Source organism: Emys orbicularis, chromosome 13, assembly GCF_028017835.1.
Source record: "Emys orbicularis isolate rEmyOrb1 chromosome 13, rEmyOrb1.hap1, whole genome shotgun sequence".
NCBI classification, from domain to species: Eukaryota; Metazoa; Chordata; order Testudines; family Emydidae; genus Emys; species Emys orbicularis.
Window position 1 is genome coordinate 1,070,074 of NC_088695.1, and position 18,881 is coordinate 1,088,954.

At 65.5% G+C, this 18,881-nt stretch overlaps 1 protein-coding gene across 1 annotated transcript; it reads left to right on the forward strand.

Moving 5' to 3' along the window:
• The first annotated feature begins 8,335 nt into the window (after positions 1 to 8,335).
• Positions 8,336 to 18,335, forward strand: DDX39B (DExD-box helicase 39B). Its single transcript, XM_065415671.1, has 11 exons — positions 8,336 to 8,388; positions 10,923 to 11,160; positions 12,110 to 12,237; positions 12,456 to 12,548; positions 12,865 to 13,048; positions 13,238 to 13,356; positions 14,706 to 14,837; positions 14,937 to 15,046; positions 15,723 to 15,867; positions 17,062 to 17,209; positions 17,449 to 18,335. Exons 2-11 carry the CDS (start codon positions 10,950 to 10,952, stop codon positions 17,463 to 17,465), a joined length of 1,287 nt encoding a protein of 428 aa, XP_065271743.1. The 5' UTR covers positions 8,336 to 8,388; positions 10,923 to 10,949; the 3' UTR covers positions 17,466 to 18,335.
• The last annotated feature ends 546 nt before the right edge of the window (positions 18,336 to 18,881 follow it).

Consider the following 18,881-nt stretch of genomic DNA (forward strand, 5'->3'; position numbering starts at 1 on the left):
GGCTGCCCCGGCTCCGCCCCCTGACTGCTGGCTCCGCCCCCTGGTTCCTGGCTCTGCCCCGCCCCCTGCCTGCCGGCTACGCCCCCTGCCCCCAGCTGCACCCCAACTACCGCCTGGCCGCCTAGGGGCTGCCCCCTCCTCTGGCTCCACCCCCAGCCCCTGGCTCCACCTCCTGTTCCCAGTTCCACCCCCTGCCCCCCAGCTGCTCCCCAACTGGGGGGGCAGACCTCCCAGCCCCATGCCCCCCCGTGACCTCTTGTGGGTGTGCCCTGATCCTAATGGGCTGATTGCCCCCTGAACCTCCAAACTGCCCCCTCCAGCTGTACCCCAAATATTGCAGCTGTCCCCCCAGCCCCCCCACCAGCCCCCCAGTGTACCCCAACCCCGCATGTCTCTTGCACTGATTGTGCCTGTGAAATGTGGTGAATAAACAGTGACCAGTGGAGAGAGCCTCTTTATTTCACGGGGGGGGGGGGGGGCGGGGCAGGACGCCTGGGTTCTATCCCAGCTCTGGGAGGGACATGGGGTCTATAGTATTGGAGCAACTGGCTCTGGGGCGGGGCGCGGGGGCTGGTTATAGGTTGAGCCCTCGCCCGGGGCTGAGCTGCGGCTGGCTCTGGGGCGGGGCACGGGGGCTGGTTATAGGTTGAGCCCTCGCCCGGCGCTGAGCTGCGGCTGGCTCTGGGGCGGGGCGCGGGGGCTGGTTATAGGGGGAGCCCTCGCCCGGCGCTGAGCTGCGGCTGGCTCTGGGGCGGGGCGCGGGGGCTGGTTATAGGGGGAGCCCTCGCCCGGCGCTGAGCTGCGGCTGGCTCTGGGGCGGGGCGCGGGGGCTGGTTATAGGGGGAGCCCTCGCCCGGCGCTGAGCTGCGGCTGGCTCTGGGGCGGGGCGCGGGGGCTGGTTATAGGGGAAGCCCTCGCCCGGCGCTGAGCTGCGGCTGGCTCTGGGGCGGGGCGTGGGGGCTGGTCATAGCCCTCGCCCGGCGCTGAGCTGCGGCTGGCTCTGGGGCGGGGCGCGGAGGCTGGTTATAGGTTGAGCCCTCGCCCGGCGCTGAGCTGCGGCTGGCTCTGGGGCGGGGCGCGGGGGCTGGTTATAGGTTGAGCCCTCGCCCGGGGCTGAGCTGCGGCTGGCTCTGGGGCGGGGCGCGGGGGCTGGTTATAGGGGGAGCCCTCGCCCGGCGCTGAGCTGCGGCTGGCTCTGGGGTGGGGCACGGGGGCTGGTTATAGGGGGAGCCCTCGCCCGGCGCTGAGCTGCGGCTGGCTCTGGGGCGGGGCGTGGGGGCTGGTTATAGGGGGAGCCCTCGCCCGGCGCTGAGCTGCGGCTGGCTCTGGGGCGGGGCGCGGGGGCTGGTTATAGGGGGAGCCCTCGCCCGGGGCTGAGCTGCGGCTGGCTCTGGGGCGGGGCCCGGGGGCTGGTTATAGGGGGAGCCCTCGCCCGGCGCTGAGCTGCGGCTGGCTCTGGGGTGCAGTGGAGGGGGTTCGCTTTGACCATAGCAACCATCGTTTCTCCCCTCTCGTTCTCCTGTCCCCCCCCGTCCCCATGTTTCCGGGCCCTTTTCGCCAACCCCGCCCGTCGCACTGCGGTTTGACGGGCTGCGCCGCGTGGGCAGGAGGCGGCTGGGCTCTGGGCACCCCAACTTCTGCCGCCTCCCATTGAGCTTGGGGTGGCACGGGTCCGGGGGTGCAGCCGCGGGTGGCGTCCTTCCCTGGCACGGCGTTTGCCGTCGCTTTGCCCCTGTGCCTCTCCACGCGGGCAGTGCCCGACCTGGCACCCAGGTTCTGCTCCGTGCCCACCAGCTGCCGTGTTTGCACGACTGTCCGTACGACCGCCCCCTTGCACTGGGCAGGCTTTGGGGGGCTCTGGGCCAGGCCTCTCTCTCACCAACGCACAAACCACTCCCAGCTCCTCGGCACGACCGGGGCCTTTCTCCACCACCGTCTCTGAGAGAACCCCAGGAATCTGGGGGGACACTGCAAGAAGCAGCTCCAGCACGCACTGAGTAGTAGATACCGGCTCAAAATGTCCCCGCAAACAGGGACTCCCCGCCGAGCCCAGGGTGTCCAGCGGGTCCCTCATGGATCCGTTCTTGGCCCTCCGCAAATTCATATTTTTCTCAACAACTTGGGAGAAAACATCAAACCGTGACGGATAAAACGGGCCGACGACACAAACCCCGGAGAGCGGGACCAGCAAAGAGGCAGGGCCCGGATCCCGAGGGTCCGGTGGGGCGCAGGGGATCTGGGCCAGAGCCAACAATCTGCGTGTCAATCCGGCTCCGTGTGAACGTCTCCATCGAGGAGCAGAGCGTGGCGGCCGCAGGGCCAGGCTGGGGGCCGCAGGGCTGCCGACCCAGGCTGTGGGCGATGGTGGAGAATCAGCCGACGGGAGCTGCCGGGGCGGCGCTGGGGCGAAGGGCGAACGCCGGCCTGGGCCGTGGCCGGGGGGATCTCGGGTAGGAGCCGGGAGGGGGTTTTCCCGCGGCTGGGTCCTGGCTCCCGTTCCGGTGCCCGCGATTCGAGGAGGACGTGGGTCAATCAGGGAGGAGCCCCCAGGACGATGAAAGGGTTAGAAAACCGGCCTCCGAGCGAGACGCCCAGCTCGGTCCATGAGCTGAGCACGGCCGGCAAAGGGGGAGGGGGGGGGGGCGTGTCTGTCGGGTTATGTTGTACGTGAGACTTACAGCTGAGCCTGTGTGAGTTTTACTCTTTGGCATGAAGACTGTGTGCCTCAGTTTCCCTGTGTGCTGCACCAATGCCGGGGTGGTGGGAACGGGGGTGTGGGCAGGTGAGGCGGCTCCAGCTGCCTGCACAGATGCTGTGGCCGGTGCCCTTCGTCCCCTGAGACCCAGGAGGGGGATGCGAACAGATGACACCTTTGCCTGGGAAGGGAGACAAAGAGCAGGAGCAAAGGGGGGTGTGGGAGGCCGGGTGGCTGGAGGCTGGGGGTCTGCGTGGGGGGACTGGAGGGGGGAGTCCAGGGCGTCTGGCCCAGGACTCCCCAAGGTGGACTTGGCTGAAAGTCCCTGATTTCTGTGCTAATGAGCTCTGCCCTACGCCGTGATCCTGTCACCTGATAAACCTGCTGTGTCCCCGGCTGGCTGAGTCACGTCTGACTGCGAAGTGGGGATGCAGGACACTCTGGCTTCCCCAGGACCCCGCCTGGGCGGACTCACTGTGGGGAGCGCACGGAGGGGCAGGGGAAGCTGGATGCTCCGAGGTCAGACCCAGGAGGTGAAGCCGTGTGAGCTTCTTGCCCTGAAGACAGTCTGCTCCCAGAGAGGAGACTTCCCCAGAGTCCTGGCCGGCTTCGCAGGGAGCAGTTCCAGAGCATCACCCGGGGACTCCCTGACGGTGTCCCCAGCTGGAGGCACCGACCGGGGGAACCAAACACCCCCTGGGGTCCTCAGGCCGGCAGGGGATCGAACCCCAGCCCGGCCGGGAGCTGGAGCTGGAGCTGGAGCTGGGCAGAGCCAGCCTGGGAACGAGGCGTCAGCTTGTGCCAGGAGGGGAATTATCCAGGGGGTGATTTCCCCAGGGCCGGCTCCAGGCACCAGCGAAGGAAGGGGGCGGCACGTCCGGGTGTTTGGTGGCAATTCGGCGGCGGGTCCCTCAGTCCCTCTCGGCGGGAAGGACCGGACGCCGAATTGCCGCCGAGGAACGAAGCGGCGCGGTGGAGCTGCTGCCGAAGTGCCGCCAATCGTGGCTTTTAATTATTTTTTTTTTCCCTTCGATGCTTGGGGCGGCAAAAAAGCCTGAGCCAGCCCTGGATTTCCCCGGGGCCGTGGGGAGGCTCCCGCCCCGGCCAGGGTCACATCCCGCCGGGCTGGCTTTCAGAGGGATCTGCGGAGGCTCAGCCGGGGCTCTGGCCCGCGTTAGCCGGGAGCTCGGACTAGCTGGGCCCAGGGGTCCCGTCTGGCCTCGAGATGCAGGAATCTGGCCCCAAAGCCCTGGCCTGGAGCCCGTTGCTAAGACTAAGTGGAGGGGAAGTGGGACGTCGTGGTCCGAGGGGGCGCAGGGCTGGGCTGACGGATCGCACGGTTAATGCACTGGGGACTGAAACGGGCCCAGGACTCCTGGGTTCTCTCCTGGCGCTGGGAACAACTGAAGGCCAGGACTCCTGGGTTCTCTCCCTGGCTCTGGGAGGGGAGTGGGGTCTAGTGGTTAGAGCAGGGGGGCTGGGAGCCAGGACTCCTGGGTTCTCTCCCCGGCTCTGGGAGGGGAGTGGGGGCTGGTGGGTTAGAGCGGGGGGGGGGGGGCTGGGAGCCAGGACTCCTGGGTTCTCTCCCCGGCTCTGGGAGGGGAGTGGGGTCTAGTGGTTAGAGCAGGGGGGCCTTGGAGCCAGGACTCCTGGGTTTCTCTCTTCAGCTCCAGGAAGGAGCCACAAGGGAGGTGGTGCTGGGTTGTGGCCAGAGGGAGACGTGGCATCACAGGCCCGTGGCCCCCTGGTGCCGTGAACCCAGGACAGGGGTTCAGAGGCAAAGCGAAGGGTGAACAGAGAGACCGCGGTTCCCTAATCTGAAAGTGGGACACCGGGCAAGAGAGGGTCAGTGCTCAGGTGAGAAAAAGCTACGGCGGTTTCATATATTGTATATCTGCATTCACCTATTTCACAGTTTCATATATTATACTTCAAATCCAGCCCCTACGGGCCTTGTTCCTCGTCCTGCCGTTCCTGAGGGCGTGAAGGGGCTTGGCACCACTTGTAGTTCTCGGACGGGTTTGCTTGTCTTTCAGCAACTTGTCCTAGAACGCTGGACAGGCGAGAGCAAAGCTGACTCGACGCACGAGACAGCCCGCACGGTGGAGACGTTCCAATGGGATTTCTCAGGAGACCGCACCTCACTCCTCATTGGAAAGACACGTTCGAAGGGGGCCGTGGTCCCAGGCGGACACAGCGCCAATTCCACAGCCTCGGCTCGATCTGCGTAGCGGGCTGTGACGGGCGTTCTCTGAAAGACAGCTGGAGACAATTGATTTTGCACTGGACCACTGGTCAAAGAGACGATTCTCACCCAACGTATTCAAGGTGGGGATTCCGGTGTGGCACTGCTCTAAGTAGGCCTGGCATGGGTTGTAAACATTGCCGACTACATCACAAAACTCCCTTCGTTTGCCCGCGTTCACCAAGAGCGCGCAGTTGTCTCTTCACGTCCATCGGGACAAAGCTTTCCCCGAGCCTCTCCGAGAAGTTAACAGTCAGGGAGCGTATCTGCAGCACAACGCCTGTCACCCACAAACCGTTTTTCTCTCTCGTCTCCGTGACGTTTCGGACCGTGGCAGTGTGTTGGCTGGCAAAGAGAAGCCACAGCTGAGTGGCATGAGCATCAAAGAGTTTTTTTAGCAGCGTCGGGCATTTATCTTGAGAAAGAAAATCCGCGTTAAGCCCATGTCTGAAGGAGGAGAGTCGGCTGCAGTTTGAGGCAGTTATGCACAATGTGTGCACCACACCCGATACTGAAGATCTCTTCCTACGTTGGCCTGGAGCTTTCGCCACCAATTGTTTTTCCCACAACGCCTGGCACCCCCAAAGTAAGTATTGGTGTTGCCTGCACAATTCCAACAATCGTGTCACTAGGAGAGAACTTCTCAATCACTTGCTGGATGAACGCACACTGCAAATCGGATGTTTCTCCTTGTAGAGAGGAAAAGTCAATCATTTTGTGCACACTCCACTCGGCGGGAGAAAATGCGGTACCAGAACAGGGAACAGTTTTTGGCCCTGTTTGTTCGACGCATCCACACTAAGCGTAACAAAGGAACACTTGTCCTACTCACACTGCACTTCTTCGGGGGATAAAGGGGATAGGACGTTGCAAACGTTGCCTTGGATTTTGCGCGAGCAGATGAAACCTTAGGCTGTCAGTTTTGTTTTGTGATGTACAGTCAGTGGACCGGAAACTGTCCGTGCCGGACTGTGTGGTAAGCAAACACCCTCTCGCTGCCAAAACCTTCTTCTGCTGCTGTGTCTTGCCTCAGCAAAAATCCTGAAACGCTTGGAGATAAACACGTTTATCGGCGTCTGTGTTTCCTGCTCTGGAGGTGGATTTCGGCCGCCGTGAGCAATGGAGAAACGTGCTCCGCACGTCTCGCATACCCCATGGCTGTCGGCCAGAGCCGAAGGGCCTTTTTTAAAAACTTTCACTGCTTTTGGAGGTCTTCGTTAAAATGACACAGACGTTTCGGAGACATTTTTCTAGCCAGAAATGACCACAGGCAAACTACTGCTTCTTCTAGGGACACAAAAGAACCAAAGCAACACGGGCAGCAACCCCAGGTGATGATGGAGGGTAGCTGCTTGCCGGGGGCGCCCAGCTCTGAAGACAACGCCCACGGCCGCCGCAGCAGACGTCAGGGCAGTGCGGTGAACACTGGCTCAGCCCAGCATCTGAACACGATGCTCGGCCTGTTCAGCGGGCTCAGGGGGACTTTCGGCTCCCACAGAATATGCAGTTAAAACCCGCTCCCAGGCTAGGCAAACCCTGGAGCGGGGACGAGACCAGCACATGCTGCTTTCGGCCTGCAGCTCGGCTAACCAGCAACCATCAGCGTTTGCAAATCAGATCACAGCCACCGACCTGCGGGCCGACGCTGACAAGCCATTTAGCCAGGTGCCCGTCGCTGACAGGGGTTCCTACCGTCTCCTTGCTGGCCTTGTGCTGAGCTGATCGGAAAACGAACGCTGCGCGTCGACACGGCCTCCCGCTCCAGTTCCTCGCAGCCGGCTGTGCTGAGCCTGGCGGGAAGGACGGCTCAGACTCTGAGGCAGCGCAGACACCGGGGTGGTGATACCGTGCCAGCCTGACGTCTCCACTCGGCCTTGTGGCCGGAGAGCAGCGGCTGCCGCCCAGGGGCACAGCTCTGAAGGCAGCGCTGCTGGCGCAAGTCAGGGACCCATGCCCAGTTTTGGCAAAAGAGTTGGGACGGCCGGGTCAGAGCTGGAAAAGGGGACTATGGTCCCCCTAACTACAGGGAACCTGGCATTATGGGGGCGTGACCAGAGGGGACGTGGCATCACAGGGGCGTGGCCAGAGGGGACCATGGCATCATGGTGAGCATGGCTGGAGGGGACATGGCATCATGGGGTGTGGCCAAAGGGGATGTGGCATCACAGGGGGGTGGCCAGAGGGGAACATGACATCACGGGGGGTGGTCAGAGGGGAGCATGGCCTCAAGGGGGTGTGGCCAGAGGGGGGTCATGTCATCATGGTGAGCATGGCCAGAGGGAACTGTGGGCTCAAGGGGGCGTGGACAGAGAGGACGTGGCATCACAGGGGCGTGGCTGGGGGGACATGGCATCACAGGGGTGTGGCCAGAGGGGAGCGTGGCATCACAGGAAGGTGGCCAGAGGGGGCATGGCATCACATGGGCATAGCCAGAGGGGAGTGTGGCATCATGGAGGTGTGGCCAGAGGGGAGTGTAGCATCATGGAAGCGTGGCCAGAGGGGACGTGGCATCACAGGGGTGTGGCCAGAGGGGACATGGTATCACAGGAGGATGGTCAGAGGGGGCATAACATCACACGGGGGTGGCCAGAGGGGAGCATGGCCTCAAGGGGGTGTGGCCAGAGGGGACGTGGCATCACAGGGGTGTGGCCAGAGGGGAGTGTGGCCTCAAAGGGGGCGTGGCCAGAGGGGATGTGGTATCACAGGAGGGTGGTGAGAGGGGGCGTGCCATCACACGGGGGTGGCCAGAGGGGAGCGTGGCCTCAAGGGGGTGTGGCCAGAGGGGACGTGGCATCACAGGAGGGTGGTGAGAGGGGACATGGCATCACAGGAGGGTGGTCAGAGGGAGCATGGCATCACACGGGGGTGGCCAGAGGGGAGCGTGGCCTCAAGGGGATGTGGCCAGAGGGGACGTGGCATCACTGGGGTGTGGGCAGATGGGACGTGGCATCACACGAGGGTGGTGAGAGGGGAGCGTGGCATCATGGAGCGCTGCCCTGCCCCGTGCCATGGCGCCAGTGACATCAGCCTAGGACAAGGCCTCAGAGGCAAAGTGAAGCCTGAACCAAACTACTCCCAGCCCCTCCCCTCATGGCCACCAATGCCTGAAGGACCCCGTGGGAAAAACAATCCCCCGCCCCGTCTTGCTGCGGGGAGAGGTGCCGTCCTCAGTCGCCTGATCAAAAACATGAACCCGCGAAGCAGCTGCGAATCCGGTGCGCTCGGGTCCGTCCCCGTCGGGAGAAAAAAAGCTACAAATTCCCCCATTTTTGTATGTGTGTGTGTTTTTTCCAATCAGGCGCTGCGTTAGGCAGCCCCATCCGGCGCTGGCGCGGGGTCCTGGCCGGCTCGCGCTTCGCGCCCCGCATCCCGGAAGTGAAGGCGCCGCTCACTTCTGGCCGCGGCCGCCGCTCGGAGGAGACTTGGGCGCCCCTCCCCCCCGCAGGAGGTAAGCGCCTCGGCGAGAATCGGTCGCGCATCGCCGCCATCTTGGGCCATCCGCCCCCCGGCGGGGCCGATACCCCTTCTCCGGGCGATTCTCTCTCCGATGGGCCCGGTCTCGGGGGCCATTTCCCGCGCCCGACCCCCGGTCGTCGGCCTGGAAGGGGCCGGGGGGGCGGGATGGATGGATTCCCCATTGTGCGTCTATATGGCCAGGAATCCAAGATGGCGCCGGCCCTGCTCCCTTGTCCGCCCCCTCGCCCCGCTCCGTCATCCGCGAACATCGGCCCCGTCCTGCCCCCCAGCCCCCGGGGGCCCGGCCGGGTGGGGAGGGGGGACGCCCCCGCCGCCCCCCAGCGGGATATTGGGGGGGCCGCGAAATAAACAAATAAAAAATATGGCGCCTAAGACGCTCCCCCCCCGGCTACAGGGGGAGCCTATGGCGGGCCGCGGGGAATGGGGGGGTGCGGCCCCCTCCAGCACGTGGGGGAGGGGTGCAGTGCATGGGTGGGGGGTGTATAAGGGGGGGCGGGAGGGTTGCAATGCAGGGGGAGGGGGTGTAATGCGTGGGGGATCTCCCCAGTACGGGGGGGGCTGTAGTGGGGGGGACAAGGGGTTGGGGGTGCAGTTAACTGGGGTCCGTGCCCAAAGGGGGGGCAGGGCCCCTCAGTGTGTGGGGGGTGTGGAAGTAGCCCCCCCCCCATTGCAAGCTGCGTGTGGAGACTTGGGGGCTGCGCCCCCCCTCCCCGGCAGCCTGGGAAGCGGGTAGCTGTGGGGTGCGGGCTGGCGATGGTGGCTGGGGGGCGCCTCCGTCTTTCCTGGCCCCACTCCCCAGGGAGGGGTGTGGGGCGCTGGGGCAGCTCCCCCCAGTCCTTGGCATTGGGGGGGGGGGTGGAGTGGAGTTAGGGGGTGCACCTGCCCCGGCTGGTGTTTGCTTTGTACTGCGCAGGGGGAGGCTTTTGGGGAGACATGAGCACCGCAATGTTTGACACACCTGTGTGTCGGGGGCAGGGTAGGAGCACACCCCCAAGTTCTAATCCCCCCCCAAGCTGGCCAGAGAACCCAGGAGTCCTGGCTTTCGCTGTGCGTATGGAGATAATAGGGGGTCTGGGGGCCCCCCAGCATCGCAGGCTGTAGCTAGGGGGCGATTGGGGTCCAGTTTGCTGGACAGCGGTGGGGTTTGGGGGGGCTACGGCTGCACCCCAGCGATTGCTTGTGGCACAGGGACCTCCCCTCAACGTGGGGCTTCTGGGGTGTGGCTGCACCCCATTATCTGCTGCGGGGTTCGGATCCCGCCTGCCCCGTACCCACAGCTTGCATTGGAGGTGAACGCTGGCGCCCCCGGAGCTCACGTGTGTGTGGGATCTGGGGGGGCTGGATTCTACAGAGCCGTAAATGGGGGGAGAAATGTGGGGTGTGAAAACAGCTCCACAGGTGCTGGGAGGGGGGTGGGAGGATGACACCCCAAAACACTTCTGTGTAGCCAGCTTGCACCGGGGTACACATGCGACTCCCCAGGGCACAGTGGGCTCAAGTGGATGTGGGGGTGCAGTGACGCCCCCCAAGTTACAGTCACAGGGTGGCTGGGAGTCGAGTGGCACCCCCTGATTGCACGGCTCCCCGGGGTTAGGAGTTGGGGGGGATCTTGTGTGCTCCCCACGTCTGCAGGGCCAAGGGGTGCAGGACGAAGGGGGGGATTTGGGGTCTTAGCGCCAGTGGGGGATTTGCGAATGACCGAATTTGAACCCCATACTTGGGGGGGCTTTTGAAAGGGACAGGGAGACCTTAGGAGCTGGATAAAGGATTCTCCTAACTGGATTCTGGTCCAGCCCCAGGGCGAGGGCTGGCTGGCTGTGGGGGCGGGGAATGGAGTACAGGGGGGTGGGGAATGGGGTACGGGGGGCGCCGGTCCCAGGGCAGGGACTGGCTGGCTCTGGGGGCGAGGAATGGGGTACAGGGGCCGAGGGCTGGCTGGCTCTGGGGGTGGGGAATGGGGTACAGGGGGCGAGGGCTGGCTGGCTCTGGGGGTGGGGAATGGGGTACAGGGGGGTGGGGAATGGGGTACGGAGGGCGCCGGTCCCAGGGCAGTGACTGGCTGGCTTGGAGGGCGGGGAATGGGGTTTGGGGGGCAAGGGCTGGCTGGCTCTGGGGGTAGGGAATGGGGTACGGGGGGCGCCGGTCGCAGGGGCAGGGCATGGGGCATGGGGGGGGTGTCGGTCCCAGGGCAGGGACTAGCTGGCTCTGGGAGTGGAGAATGGGGTACAGGGGGCGAGGGCTGGCTGGCTGTGGGGGCGGGGAATGGAGTACAGGGGGGTGGGGAATGGGGTACGGGGGGCGCCGGTCCCAGGGCAGGGACTGGCTGGCTCTGGGGGCGGGGAATGAGGTATGGGGGGGCGAGGAATGGGGTATGGGGGGGTGCCGGTCCCAGGGCAGGGGCTGGCTGGCTCTGGGGGCGAGGAATGGGGCATCGGGGGCGAGGGCTGGCTGGCTCCGAGGGCGGGGCAGGGGGCCGGCGCTGGCTGACCCTGCGGCCCCCCCCAGTCTCAGCAGACCCCTCCCGGCGCTGTCATGGCGGAGAACGACGTGGATAACGAGCTGCTGGATTACGAGGATGACGAGGTGGAGAACCAGGCGGCCGGCGACGGGGTGGACGTGCCCCCCAAGAAGGACGTCAAGGGCTCCTACGTCTCCATCCACAGCTCCGGCTTCCGGGACTTTCTGCTGAAACCCGAACTCCTCCGCGCCATCGTCGACTGCGGCTTCGAGCACCCCTCGGAAGGTCAGCCGGACGCCTGGGTCCCACCCCCGGTGCGGGGGGAGGGGGGACTGGGAGCCAGGACTCCTGGGTTCTCTTCCCGGCTCTGGGAGGGGAGGGGCTGGGGGCCAGGACTCCTGGGTTCTCTTCCCGGCTCTGGGAGGGGAGGGGCTGGGGGCCAGGACTCCTGGGTTCTCTCCTGGCTCTGGGAGGGGAGGGGGGGCTGGTGGGTGAGAGCGGGGGGTTGGGAGCCAGAACTCCTGGGTTCTCTCCTGGCTCTGGGAGGGGAGGGGAGGGGGGCTGGTGGGTGAGAGCGGGGGGTTGGGAGCCAGAACTCCTGGGTTCTCTCCCGGCTCTGGGAGGGGAGGAGGGGCTGGTGGGTGAGAGCGGGGGGTTGGGAGCCAGGACTCCTGGGTTCTCTCCTGGCTCTGGGAGGGGAGGGGAGGGGGGCTGGTGGGTGAGAGCGGGGGGTTGGGAGCCAGAACTCCTGGGTTCTCTCCTGGCTCTGGGAGGGGAGGGGGGGCTGGTGGGTGAGAGCGGGGGGTTGGGAGCCAGAACTCCTGGGTTCTCTCCCGGCTCTGGGAGGGGAGGGGGGGCTGGTGGGTGAGAGCGGGGGGTTGGGAGCCAGGACTCCTGGGTTCTCTCCTGGCTCTGGGAGGGGAGGGGAGGGGGGCTGGTGGGTGAGAGCGGGGGGTTGGGAGCCAGGACTCCTGGGTTCTCTCCTGGCTCTGGGAGGGGAGGGGGGGCTGGTGGGTGAGAGCGGGGGGTTGGGAGCCAGGACTCCTGGGTTCTCTCCTGGCTCGGGGAGGGGAGGGGAGGGTAGTGGTCAGAGCAGGGGGCTGGGAGGGGAGTGGGGCCCGGTGGTCAGAGCAGGGGGGCTGGGAGCCAGGGGGGGCGGGGAGGGGAGGGGGGCCCGGTGGTCAGAGCAGGGGGGGCCCCACGCCCCGGCTGACCCCGCCCCGCTCCCCCGCAGTGCAGCACGAGTGCATCCCGCAGGCCATCCTGGGCATGGACGTGCTGTGCCAGGCCAAGTCGGGCATGGGCAAGACGGCCGTCTTCGTGCTGGCCACGCTGCAGCAGCTGGAGCCCGTCACGGGGCAGGTGAGGGGGCGGGGCCACTGGGAACGGCCTGGGGGGTTGGGAGAGCCCGGTTGGGGGGGACAGTTGGTGACTGACTGGGGGGAAGGGGGGTTGGGAGGGACCATTGAATGGGGGTGGTGGTGGAAGGGCCGGTTGGAAGTTGGCTGGGGGGCTGTGAGGGGGGGGGGGGGGCCAGGGCAGGGCTGGGGGGTCCCTGCACTAACGCCCCCATCCCCCAGGTGTCGGTGCTGGTGATGTGCCACACGCGGGAGCTGGCGTTCCAGATCAGCAAGGAATACGAGCGCTTCTCCAAGTACATGCCCAGCGTCAAGGTGAGGGGCGGGGTTCTGGGGGGCAGCCAGGCTGGGGTTCTGGGGGGCAGCCAGGCTGGGGGGCTCGGGGGAGGGAGCCAGGCTGGGGTTCTGGGGGGCAGCCAGTGGGGGGGCTCGGGGGAGGGAGCCAGGCTGGGGTTCTGGGGGGCAGCCAGTGAGGGGGCTCAGGGGAGGGAGCCAGGCTGGGGCACTGGGGGGCAGCCAGTGAGGGGCTTGGGGGAGGGAGCCAGGCTGGGGCGCTGGGGAGCAGTCAGGCTGTGGGGCTCAGTGCGCTGGGGGGCCACCAGTGGGGGTCTCACCCTGCCCCCCCCCCCAGGTGGCGGTGTTTTTCGGGGGCCTGTCCATCAAGAAGGACGAGGAGGTGCTGAAGAAGAACTGCCCCCACATCGTGGTGGGGACGCCGGGCCGGATCCTGGCCCTGGCGCGCAACAAGAGCCTCAACCTCAAGCACATCAAGCACTTCATCCTGGACGAGTGCGACAAGATGCTGGAGCAGCTCGGTGAGCGGGGGGGGGCAGGACAGGGACATGGGGGGGCCTATAGCATAAGGGGGGCAGGTTATCCTGGGGGCAATTGGGTGCCCGGGGCTCACCCCGTTCCTGACCCTGCCCAGCTGGTGGTGAGGGGCAGGTTTCTGGGGGGGGCGTCCCAGCCCCCCCGTAGCTGACCCCGCCCCCTTTTCCCCCCAGATATGCGCCGGGACGTCCAGGAGATCTTCCGCATGACCCCGCACGAAAAGCAGGTCATGATGTTTAGCGCCACCCTGAGCAAGGAAATCCGCCCCGTCTGCCGCAAATTCATGCAAGACGTAATTACCCCCTTCTACCTTCTTAGCCCCCCCGGCGCCCCGCGGCGCCCGGACCGGCCCCTAGCTCAGGCCCCCAGAGCTTCCGGAAGATCACTCGGGTTACGCTAGCTCGGCACCCCCCGGCGCGGAACGCAGGGCGCCCCCTCTTCCCGCCCTCCCCCCTGCCCCCCTTCCTGCCCGGCACCACGGCCTCCGGATCAGCTGGCCCCATACACCCAGGCAAGTGAGTGCTCCGCCTACCACGCACAATGCCAGAGACCCCCACCCCCCTCCCAGCCCCCCGGCGCTCTGGAGACCGGCGGCGCCCCCCTGCGGCGAAGAGCAGCGCAGAGAGCGGAGACGGCCCGGCGGCGGCTCGCGGAGACTCGGCGGCGCCAGGATCCGGCTTATCCTTTTTCGGAACCGGACTGGGGGGGGTTTGGGGCTCACAGTAAATCTTTCCCCCCCCTCCCATCAAGAGCGAAACGGGGGGCAGTGGGGTGTGGGAGGCAAGGGGTTAATCGGAACCCCTCCTCCCCTAGATGGACAAGGGGGGCTTCACCCGGGGCATGCTGGGAGCTACGCCAAGGGGAGGGTGTTTTCCCAGGCTCGGGTTTGCCCTGGAAGACAGGTGCATGCTGGGAAATTTCCCGGTGCACGCTGGGAGCTGTCAAGGGGAGAGGCCTAGAACTCTCACCTTGTGGCTGGAAGCCCAGTGCATGCTGGGAAATCTCACCTGGCACCAGAGAAGGCAGGCAACCTAGCTGGCGCTAGCCCCTTCCTTGCCTTCCATTTCCCAGCATGCTCTGGGTGCTGGCAGATTGGCGTCTGTGCCCTCTGACCTCGCCCTCCCTGTTGGCTGGCTGTGGGTGGAGGGATTATGTCTTGGGGGGCTGCTCCCCCATGATCCCCCGAAGGGGCCATCAGGCCTGTGGCACTGGCTGGGGGGGTCGTGGAAAGTAGTGGGGTGCTTTCCCCACAGGTCCCCCACCCACTGTCTGTGGAGGTGGTGGCACCCCAACCTGGGCGAAGCAATCTAGGGTGAATGGGGCTTCCTAGGGCACTCAGCCCTGGGGACTGAGAGGATGGGACCCAGGCGTTCGGGTGGTACCTGAAGGGCCCCACAGCTCGCAGCCCTGGGGGGTCGGGCTGGGACCCAGGTGTCCGGGCAGGACCCAAAGGGCCCCACAGCTTGCAGCCCTGGGGGGTCGGGCTGGGACCCAGGTGTCCGGGCTGTCAGCGTTGGCTGTGGGAGCAGGGCGGATGGCTGGATATTATCCGGGGGGCCCTGGGAGGAATGTTGGGGTATCTGGGGGCGGAGTCTCTCCCCCAGCGCGGGCGGCGGGGTTCACCCTGCTCTGCCCCCCCAGCCCATGGAGATCTTCGTGGACGACGAGACGAAGCTGACGCTGCACGGCCTGCAGCAATACTATGTCAAGCTGAAGGACAACGAGAAGAACCGCAAGCTCTTCGACCTGCTCGACGTGCTGGAGTTCAACCAGGTAGCGCCCGCGGACCCAGGCGTCTGGGGAGGGGCAGGGACCCAGGCGTCCGGGCGGTGCTGTCTCTCTCTCACCCCCTCCCTCCCTCCCTCCCCCCAGGTGGTGATCTTCGTCAAGTCGGTGCAGCGCTGCATCGCGCTGGCCCAGCTGCTGGTGGAGCAGAACTTCCCGGCCATCGCCATCCACCGGGGCATGCCCCAGGAGGAGAGGTGAGGGGGTGCCGGGATCCCCCAAACTCCCCAGCCTGGGCCGTCTCTCACAGTGCCTGGCTAGTGGCCAGCAGCTGCCCCCCCAGGCCACGTGATCACTCAGCACAATGCGAGTGGAGCCCCCTACCCAAAGCCACTCACCAGCCGAACCCCCCAGCACTGCACCCCAGGAGTACGCCGAGCGGCGCACGGTTATTAATTGGTTCACTGCTTCGTCAGTGGTTCGCCAGACGGTGCAAACCTGAGCAGATTTACTGCACGCTTCGTGCAAACTCACCGGCAAAGAGAAACATGTGAATACCTTTCTTGCTTGCAAACGAAGCAGGTTTTGGATTGTGACTCTGAACCTCCAGCCGGGCACTGGGTACCCCCTGCCGTGGCATGTCCCCGGAGAGCTGGCATCTGGGCACTTCCTGTGCCAGCCGTGCAGCACGTTCCCATGACGCTCATTAGAACAGTGACTTCCAGCTGCTCATAACCGGCCCCCGATACCGCGCGTGGCCTGCTTCATGTGCAAGATCACAATTCTATGTAAACGAGGAATATGGGGTTAGTGTCACAGTGGGGGTGCTTTGCCAATAGGGGGACAAGGCCACCAGGGGGCTCTGTGCTGGAGGAGGGGCTGCCAGGTCAGGCCAGGCAGTGACCCCAGACCCGCCCCCCTCTCCCCCCCCAGGCTGTCCCGCTACCAGCAGTTCAAGGATTTCCAGCGCCGGATCCTGGTGGCCACCAACCTCTTTGGGCGGGGGATGGACATCGAGCGGGTCAACATCGCCTTCAACTACGACATGCCCGAGGACTCGGACACCTACCTGCACCGGGTGAGCCGGACACCTGGGTCCCATCCTCTGGGGTGCCTGGGTTCTGCCCCAGTTCTGGGAGGGGAGTGGGGGCTAGTAGTTAGAGTGTGTGTGTGGGGGGGGGGGCTGGGAGCCAGGACTCCTGGGTTCTCTCCCCAGCTCCGGGAGGGGAGTGGGGACTGGTGGGTTAGAGCAGGGGGGCTGGGAGCCCGGACTCCTGGCTTCTCTCCCTGGCACTGGGAGGGGAGTGGGGGCTAGTGGTGAGAGCGGGGGGGGCTGGGCGTACTCCTGAGGACTTTCTGCGCCAAAAAATTCACATAATATTTTAAAGTTTTGCAAAATTCTGGAAATCTTTTGTCAAATAAATGTGGAGGCTCCAGCCTGGCCATGGGGAGCACAGGCCCCTAGCTGCACCGGGGGGTGGGGTGGGAGATCCCCCTGCAGCCCCTCGGGGCACACAGACTCCGTGGTGAGGCTGCACCCACCCCGACACAGCACAAGGACCAAACCTGCCCCAGAAACACCCCAGGGTCGTCCCGTCCCCCGCCAGGTGTACCAGGTGTGGGCAGGCAGGATCCAAGTGTGGGGGGATCCAGGTGTGGGGTGAGATTCTGTGGGGGGCCGTGTGAGTGCGGGCAGCTCAGTGGGGGATCTGGGTGCAGGGGGATCTGGGTGCACACGGGCTAGTTGGGGGATTCTGGGTGCAATGGTAACAGGACTCTGCAGGGGGTCCAGGTGAAGGTGGTGGTGGTGGGGGGGTGGTTTGCAGATCTTCCTGCAGCTGGGGGAGAAATCTGGGGGTGGGGGAAGAGGAAGTCCCATCCCCCCAGCCCAGCTGGGACTAGCAGCTGATCCCAGCGCGGGGTAAGAGCCACCAGCCAGGTGTTGCCAAGTTCCGCCCCTGTCCCACGGTGATTTACCTCTGCTGGCTGCCCCGGGCACCCAAAACACACCGCTGGGGGGTCGCATGACCGCTCTTGTGGCTTCCCTTTGCTCCCCCGGCAGAGTGTCACTTTTCTGCGGGGAAGCAAAGAAATCTGCGGGGGACGTGAATTCTGCGCTGGTGCAGGATTCCCCCAGGAGTAGCTGGGAGCCAGGACTCCTGGGTTCTCTCCCTAGCTCTGGGAGGGGCGTGGGGGCTGGGTGGCGCGATGACCCCCCCGACATCGCAAAGCTCTGACCCCACCACCACCACCACCACCACCATCCCCGTAGGTGGCGCGCGCTGGGCGGTTCGGCACCAAGGGCCTGGCCATCACCTTTGTGTCGGATGAGAACGACGCCAAGATCCTGAACGACGTGCAGGATCGCTTCGAGGTGAACATCAGCGAGCTGCCCGACGAGATCGACATCTCCTCCTACAGTGAGTGCCCGGGGGGCTGGGGGGCAGATCCCTGGGGAGGAGACCAATGGGGGAAGCCCAGGAAGGGATCTAGGGCTGGGGATGCAAAGACCGAGGGGCTCTTCCTGGGATTCCCCTGTGGGGCCCTGCCCCTGGCAGAGCTGAGGTAGGAGCAGGACGGGGCGTGGGGGGGCCGGACCCGAGGGGGGGGGCTCCCCGGGGCCGCAGCCGTTAACCTCCCTCTCCTCTCCCTCCCGCAGTCGAACAGACCCGATAAGGGGCGTCCTCGACACTCCTCGTCCCGTGTCGTCATCCTTCTTTTGGTGGTTTTAACCCCTCCCCCCACACCCCGTTCCATTTCCACGCGACCCCGAGAGCCGACGAGGAGGATGGAGAAGACGGCCCAGGCCCTGCCCCTGCCCTGGGACCGCAGCCCTGCCAGATTTTGGGGGGGGCGGGACGGGGGCGGGAGAACCATTGGAAGAGTGGACTCGAGCAGTGGGGGGCAACAGGACAGCAGGGTTCACCCTGTCCTGCCCTGCTGTGGGAGGCGGATCCCACTTCACCCACCAGCTGTGGGAAGCATCCCACAGCTGCCACCAATGATCCCTGACCTTTGTTAGCGCCGATGGAAGGATCCCGCTCTCCCACCAACAGTCCCTGAACCCACTTCTCCAGGTGCGGGATCCACCACCGACGAGCCCTGATCCCTGGGCTGGCTTGCGGCACCCGCGGAGGAGGGATCCCGCGCCTGTCGCCAGCGCCGCCCCGCCCCTTTCTCTCCCCGTCCTGTAAGAATTTCAACACTAGCGCGTCCTTTGCTCCCGGCCGGGCTGGCGCGGGCCCCTCCCCCCAGTCCCTGCCACTTGAGGCAAGTTTTTGTTTTTATAGGAAAAAATGAGAAAAGCCTGGAAAAAAAAAAAGCCTTCCCCCCCCTCCCCCCCCGCGTCCTTTCTTTTATACCAAGGTTGGAGCCGGTTTTACCAGCGTCTTGCGGTTTTGTGCGTTTCCTCCTTTTTCGTTGTGTGCATGGAGCGTCCGGGCCGCGCGGTGCCCTGCTGGGCCGGGCCAGCAGGCGCTGGGGGGCACCGTTCGCGGGCAGCTTTGGGAACGTTGCCCTGACGATGGATTAAAAGACTTGTCCGAGCCTGCTGCTGCTTTGTTTGGGAGTGGGGGGCTGTTGTCCCGGACTCCTGGCCCCCGGGAGGAACGCCCTCAGTGTGATCGCCCTTCTCGGGGGTCCGCTCGCTTTCCAGGGCTAGGCCCCGCCGCCCCCTGGGACCGCCCCTCTGAGCCTCCCGCCGCCTGGCTCTGCCGTGGGCCCCGCGGGGTGTTCCCATGTCCTGATCCCCCCACGATCCCTAGCCTGCAGCGTCTCAGGAGGGGTATTGAGTGTCCAGGCCCAGCCCAGGGGGGTCTCGGGGGTCTCCCCTCAGCCGATTGTCCAGAACCGGCTGTTCCCGTGCTGGGGGGGCCTCCCGGTCACCTGTCGCTGGGGCCCCGATCTCCAGGCCGCTGTCTGGGTCCCGGCTGCCAGGTGAGGTCACACCTGGTCCCCTGCAGCAACAACCCCCCCCCACGTCGTTACACAGGGAAACTGAGGCACACACAATACTCCCACAAAACGCAAGAAAATCCCCTGCTTTGTCCCACCAGGCTCCCAGCCCCCCCCCCGGCTCTAACCAGGGGGAAC